Consider the following 6,419-nt stretch of genomic DNA (forward strand, 5'->3'; position numbering starts at 1 on the left):
TATTGCGGCGTCCATTACACGCAGAGGTTTCCCGGCTATACGTCCTCTTCAAGAAGAGATGGACCGTAAGAGAAATCAGAAAACCTTCTACTGTCTTTTCTGGTCCACTCGCGTAGGAAATCTCCGGAGGGAGAGAAGCTTTCGATGGCCTCCTTTACTCGTTGCTCGAATCGGAGATCCATCAGGAAGCTTCACGGATAAAAACCCACTTGCAGTTTGCCCCCCCTCCCCCTGTCTTTACGTCTGTAATCAGATTACCTACACAGCTCATCTCTCTCATGAACAAGACCTTGGATAACGTCCGGCCATCCACCCGGATTTTGGCAATGTTGATCGCCGAAGAAACTATGTACAAATCGTTTTTTAACCTGTATTCATCCTTACAGAGTCTAAGATATGTGCTGCTCTCTAAGACCTGACAAAGCGATTCCTTACTTTCTCTGATGGGGAGCTTAGGGTCTAGGTCACTTTGGAAGTGCTGAAGATCAACGAGTTGACATCGTTCAGAAAAAGGAAGAACCCCGGTGTTAAGACCAGCACACCGGCGAGAATCGTTCTTCATACTAGGGTGTAGGTAGATCCGCTTAGGTCACGCGACCTTCATGTGATGACAGACTCAGATGATCAAGAAAGAAGGTACCCCAGAGCTTTCTTTGCCGGAAATCTACCTCGGAAAAAGTACGGTATCTCTTTTTAGCTGGGGCTCTTGTGTCAGAGAAAGAACTGTAGAGATTAACAATGGCGATAAACAAACCAACCCTTCTCCAGCTAGACAGAGAAGCTGGGAAAGAAGACTCAGTGACTAGGGAATCGACCGATGACTGGGGGAACGACCAGATGAAACAAACCTGTCCCTCTCCACTTGTCTTCTTCTTCCACGGAAGGGAGAGGAACAAGCGGGAGAAATAAAAGGATTCTCGGACAGACAGAGAGAGAATGTCACCTTCCATGCTGAGAAAGAAAGTTAAATCACTATTCATTTTTTTTGCGGGAGAGCCCATTGCGATGGTGTGTTGGTTAAAGTGATCTCCTTGGTCATTTATTTTGAATAGAATCTACCCCGGGAAGATGCCGGTAAGACAAAATTGAGGAAAGAAAGAAACGATGAAAGCAAGAAAAGGCAGCTGTCTTTCTTCTTTTCTTCCAAAGATGGAAGGAGAAAAAGAAACAAGAAGACAGGGTGTCTCGCCCTCAAGTCCGTTGCTTCTTCTTTCTGCGAGATCAAGTCAACGACGACTGATTAGATCAGAACACACACCCTAAGTACGCTGTGAAATAGCTATGTAAAAAGAGCTAGACAAGCATTACCAAATGGATAGAGCCACAATTATGAATGCGAAGTAAATCTCTATCGATCTTCATATCCAACTTGTTTCCTATCTCTCTTCTCCAGGAGGATGGTAGTCTGGAGTGCCCTGGTGTACGTACACTCCATGAAATCGTCACCTCTTTGTCCGGAGGTCTCGCTCTACATGTGACAGCTTCTTTCCTTCTTCCTACTCCTCAAGGAGAGTGTGTCTCTCTCTGTGTATGTGTGTGGGCTTATCATAGTAAAGGACATACATAACTCTCTCGAACTCGAGGATATGCTAAACTTGGGAAGAGAGATATCTCAAGAAAAACGATTGATGGCTGCATTTGCCTCACAGAAACAAATAGCCGGTGACCCGAAGAGAATCCAAAGATCTACAGCAAAGATCTGTTCATTCCGCGAAGAAGGGAAAGAAAGAAAAAGACAGAGAGAAGAAAAGAGAAATCGACTCTCTCTGTCTCAACATGAAGACGACGAAACGACCACCATTGCCAGAACAAGAAGAGAGAATCCAAGAAAAGACGTTTCCTACTACCTTTCTTTATAGAAACGCTACGAAATCTCCATCTAAAAGTTTATCTCCTTTTCATAGAAAGAGAGCAAAGAAAGAGAGCCCCGTCTGTCTTCTCTCCACAAGTAAGCAAGAAAGACGAAGTATCGAAATAAAATGACGAACTATTTCCGATGGAAAGATTCTAAGGTCACCTCCTCCTCCTCTTCCCACCATAGCAGTAGAAAACACTCACTGTCTCCTGTCTCTCTAACTTTTCTTTCCTTCATGTGGAATCCTTATCTCTTTTTTCTCATTGACGGCTTCTTCTCTTCTCTTTTCCATTCCTTTCTCCCCTTACACAATGCGTAGTCAGTCCATCATAGACAAAAGGTCTACGTGTGCACAACAGAGAAATAAAGCTATACAAGATACACTCCCACACGTAAGAAAGAGATATATGAAGAAAGCGAGAAGCCATTCCTTCTAGAAAGAGCGGAAGCTCTCATATGTAGAGAGATCTTTTTCTACCAGTTTACCTACTACTAGTACTATGACGCGTTCTTGTTCTTCTTGTTTGCCTTAATGTATTCTTCTCCTAGCCCTTCTTGTCGATCTTCTTGAAGAGGATACTTTTCTTTCAAGGCATCAATTTTATCATCTAATGTGACGTCATAGGGAAATCTAGGGAACTTCTCTCCGTACACACGACGCATTTCAAGCCACTTGGTAAAGTCTTCGATTTCTCTTATCTCCATCTCCAAGACGTCGATACCTCTCTCTGTAAGAAAAGCAAACATACGCTGTCTGGGAGGATAGTCCGGATTGATGCCTTTCACATACAGCTCCCACCAAGACCAGTGCAAACCGTCAAGAGGTTGAGGTGAGGAAAAAGAAAAAGATGAGTGAAATGCCCCTGTCTTCTCATCTCTCTCACTGGTGGTAGTTGTGAAATGGCTTCGGGTGTACGTACACCACCCCTCACTTGTTGTGGTGGGAAGCCTTCGGGTGTACATACACCTGAAAGGAGAGGGGACAGGCGCGGACAGGAAAGTCGAAGAAAAGGCAGAATTAAGAAGAACATGATTTAAGAAAGAGAAGAGAGAGGCTTGAAGAGAAGAGAGACATGACGAGAAATGTTTAGTAGAGTGACTCTCGTGACAAGAAGGATGGCTTGTTCTCTTCTCGAGGCATGTGGAAGCAGAAAAAGATGCAGAAAGTGAAGGAGTTGTCCTCGTCACAAGATCTCTTCTCCCCGGGGTTGTAGAGAAGAAAGAAGGACAAGAGCAATCGAAGATTCGAGAGTCATTCAAGAGAGACTTTTTTAGCCAAAGACTTGCCTCTTCTTTCACGTAGATACCCGTCCTCTTGGTGAAAGATGACAAGGCAGATGAAGGGAGAGGAGAAAAAGAAGAATGAGAAAAGAGACAAAGACCGCCGCTGCCGAAGACACCACCTGTCATGCTTGGAGAAAGGAGAGGTCAAGAAGAAGGCCACATCTATGAAAAAGAGGAGTGAGGGAAGAAAGAAAGAAATGGTAAAGGTGGAAGAATGAAGAAAGAAGCCCGACAAAAGGAATAGACAACGACAGATCTTCTCGACTGTAGTCTCCCTTCAGTAAAGCAAGATAGAGGACAGAAAAAACATTCCCTACAAGCTTCCTTAGAATGAAATGACTTTCGTACTCTTCGTCTTTCTCTTCTTCTCTCATCTCTGGACTTTTTCTTCATAAGGTTTTTGAGTGTCTCATTCACCTTTCCTTTTTAACAGATGAAGTGATGGATGTGTTAGTTGAGAATGAGACAAGTGAGAAGATGAAAATGAGAGAAATAAGAAAAAAGCGCTCCTTTGTGTCCTGGTCTTGGCTGAGTGCATGCGCATGCAACAAAAGAAAACAAGAAATACACCGACCGATGAAGGCCAAGGCTAATTTTTGAATCTTTTCTCTTCCCTTTCATTTCTTTGTTCATCGAGAAATGCCAATCCGAGTGAAGATCCTTGAAGAAAACGTCGGGACTGAGACTTCTCTCTTTTCGCTCTTTCTTGCTTCCTTCATACCTCCCAAGAGGATCTAGCAAGATCTCTATAAAGGTGGAATACCCATCTTCTCCCTTCTACCAAGACATCTTTCTTTTCTTGTCTTTCACTTTTTCGTTTTAGTTTTCTCGCTGGCTCTAATTCTGCTTACTTCTTAGAGGAGGAGATTCCTTCTCTCTCTCCTGATCAGATATAGGTAGGTAACTAGCGTGAAGAATCGAGACTTCTCTGACCTTCTTAGTAGCATCGACAGGGTGTATCTTCTCTTCTCCGTTAGTCGGTTTCTACAGAGAGATTAACAAAGGGCGGGGAACAGGAATGAATAGTCTTCTTTGCCTCATACAATACACACTATACATCCATATAGATACACGTATCACGAAGAGTAACCTAAATATAGATATATCCACGTATATGTATACATTTGAAGGAAGGCGTAGGACCATACCTATCTATATATGTATACATGTAGATGAATGCGTAAGAACCTCTACATTTATGTACCTATCTATAGATGAGAGGTGGCCTGATGGTGTGAGGAGAGACTTGAACGCATTTGGATTCAATGCTTTCCGTAATCTAAAATGACTCCTGATCGGACAAGAAAAGAAGTATGAAGAAACCCTAGAGAACCTCGTCGTTGTACCTACATCTATGAGTAGTTGAAAGTCCCGGCTGCATGCTATCAGGCCAAGACAAAGCTTCACGGACGAGTGTCTCTAAAGACTTTCTCGAGCTTCTTCACTCCTTAAACCTGAGACTTCATTCAAATAAACATATACATCTATCTATCTATGTATCTCGAATCTGTCTATCTCTCTATGTAAAGACGTGCAGTTCAGTGGATAGAGTAAGACTACGATCAACGTCTGAGCACCTACCCACACATTTATTCATACGTGGGGCATGGAAAGAAAAGCATCACTTAGTGATGTGGAAAGCGTCTTTTCAGAAGACTTCTCTCTTCTCTTTCTTATCTTTCTCTCTGAGACTGCTCTCTATTCGAACTACAAACTTTAGACGAACTGCCCACCGATCTTCAAGGAAAAAAAGCCGATATGAAAGGTTCAGAAAAAAAAAAGCTGAGGTGTAACTACACCTGGCTGTCTTTCATCATCCACTCTATACCTAACAGATCTCCTAAAAAAAAAACACGCACCCCTATCTTGAGAACGTCCTCTTCTCTTTCGTCTTCTTCTTTCTGTTCTCTAAGGCTTTTGTCACATATTCATGGCGATTAGAGTAAAGAAAGCCTCTATTCCTCACGAAAAAAACTATTTTCTCTTCTCGAATAAAGAGTGCAGAAAAGGAAAGAAAAGAGAGAAACATGCTGAGAAACCTCGTCACTTGATCGACTTCTTTTCTTCGTTTCACCCAGATATTCTTCATGGTATACACACTTCTCTTTCTTTCTTTTCTCTCTCTTTAGCAACAAAGAATGAACGAAAGAACCTTTCTTCTTCTTCCTCTCCTTCATCGCCTTATAAAAGAAAAACAAGAGCATCCAAGACTTTCCTTTTTCAATGCTTTTTTTCCTCTCTCTCTCTCTCTCTTTCTAAAATGTCTTTCGGCAATCCTCTTTTTTCTTCCCTGTTCTCTTCTTCACTCCTTCACGCAAACTTCTTGTCAACTGAAGAAGATAGATGAGAAGACATGCACACACAAAGCAAACAATCTCGAGCTCTTGTACGGAAGCTTACCGTTTGTTTCATGGGTCCGAGAGAAGTAAAGAGACAGAAAAGAGAAGGTCGTTGTAAGGACCAGAAGAGAAGGAAGAGACAAGAAAAGAAAGAAGGAAATCAAAAGAAAAGATCGGCTTGTTTGGAGACCGAAAAAACCTTTTTCAGAAACATCTTACGGGCATTGAGGGTGAATCCGTCTCTTCAGGTGTATATACACTTGGAAAACTTCCAGTCACACAAAAAAACCAACTCGACAAATCAGTTTTCCAAACTGAAAAACAGAATGTCCCTCTTTCTTTCTTTCTTTCTTTCTTTCTTTCTTCTTGAGTATTTTACTTTCCTTGTTTGACAATGAGGCTAGCCTGTAGAGCTCTTTCCTTGAATCTCGAGGTGAGAGGGGGAGTGGGAGCTCTCCAGTGCATCTCGAGGTGTTTACAGATCTGTAGGGATCGATACCATGCTATCCCTGTATTTTGCATAAGGTTCATAAACATCGAACTCTTCTTTCCTTCGAGCAATAAACCTTTACTCTCCTGAAAAGAAAAAGATCGAAGAAGAAGAAAAAGAGAGAAACACACAAAGAAAGAGAGAAGAATCTAAAGAAGACCAGAAGAAAGAAAGAAAGAGAAGTCATCCATAACTTGCTCTTATCATCGTTCACGGTCAGAAGAACTAACTCCCTTTCGAAACTCCGAGACAACCGATTCTATGGATGACGTCTCTCTTCTCTCTCTTTCGATACATTCGCTGCTCTGATAACGGAGAAAAGCTTTCTATGTAGACTTCCTTTGGAAATTTCCTCTTCTTCTTTCTCTTCTATTTCTCTTTCTTCACTCTTCCGCAATCCTCCTATCAACACTTAGGTGTATTTAGGAGTCTTACCTCCATTCAAAAAGGC

At 42.2% G+C, this 6,419-nt stretch overlaps 1 protein-coding gene across 1 annotated transcript; it reads right to left on the reverse strand.

Moving 5' to 3' along the window:
• Positions 1-1,670: 1,670 nt before the first annotated feature.
• On the reverse strand, positions 1,671-6,207 carry CSUI_007380 (uncharacterized protein). The gene is made up of 3 exons (XM_068067526.1): positions 4,073-6,207; positions 2,788-3,667; positions 1,671-2,583 (listed from the first exon to the last, which is right to left on the reverse strand). Exons 2-3 carry the CDS (start codon positions 3,263-3,265, stop codon positions 2,354-2,356), a joined length of 708 nt encoding a protein of 235 aa, XP_067920498.1. The 5' UTR covers positions 3,266-3,667; positions 4,073-6,207; the 3' UTR covers positions 1,671-2,353.
• Between the last annotated feature and the right edge of the window lie 212 nt (positions 6,208-6,419).

This window comes from Cystoisospora suis, assembly GCF_002600585.1.
Source record: "Cystoisospora suis strain Wien I chromosome Unknown contig_3894, whole genome shotgun sequence".
Taxonomy (NCBI): domain Eukaryota; phylum Apicomplexa; class Conoidasida; order Eucoccidiorida; family Sarcocystidae; genus Cystoisospora; species Cystoisospora suis.

Excerpts from the sequence above, each read along its gene's own strand:
- CSUI_007380 (XM_068067526.1), bottom strand. The coding sequence starts at position 3,265 with ATGACAGGTGGTGTCTTCGGCAGCGGCGGTCTTTGTCTCTTTTCTCAT. Across the intron at positions 2,584-2,787 it reads AAGGCTTCCCACCACAACAA|AGAGAGGTATCGACGTCTTG; the intron begins GTGAGGGGTGGT and ends CTTTTCTTACAG.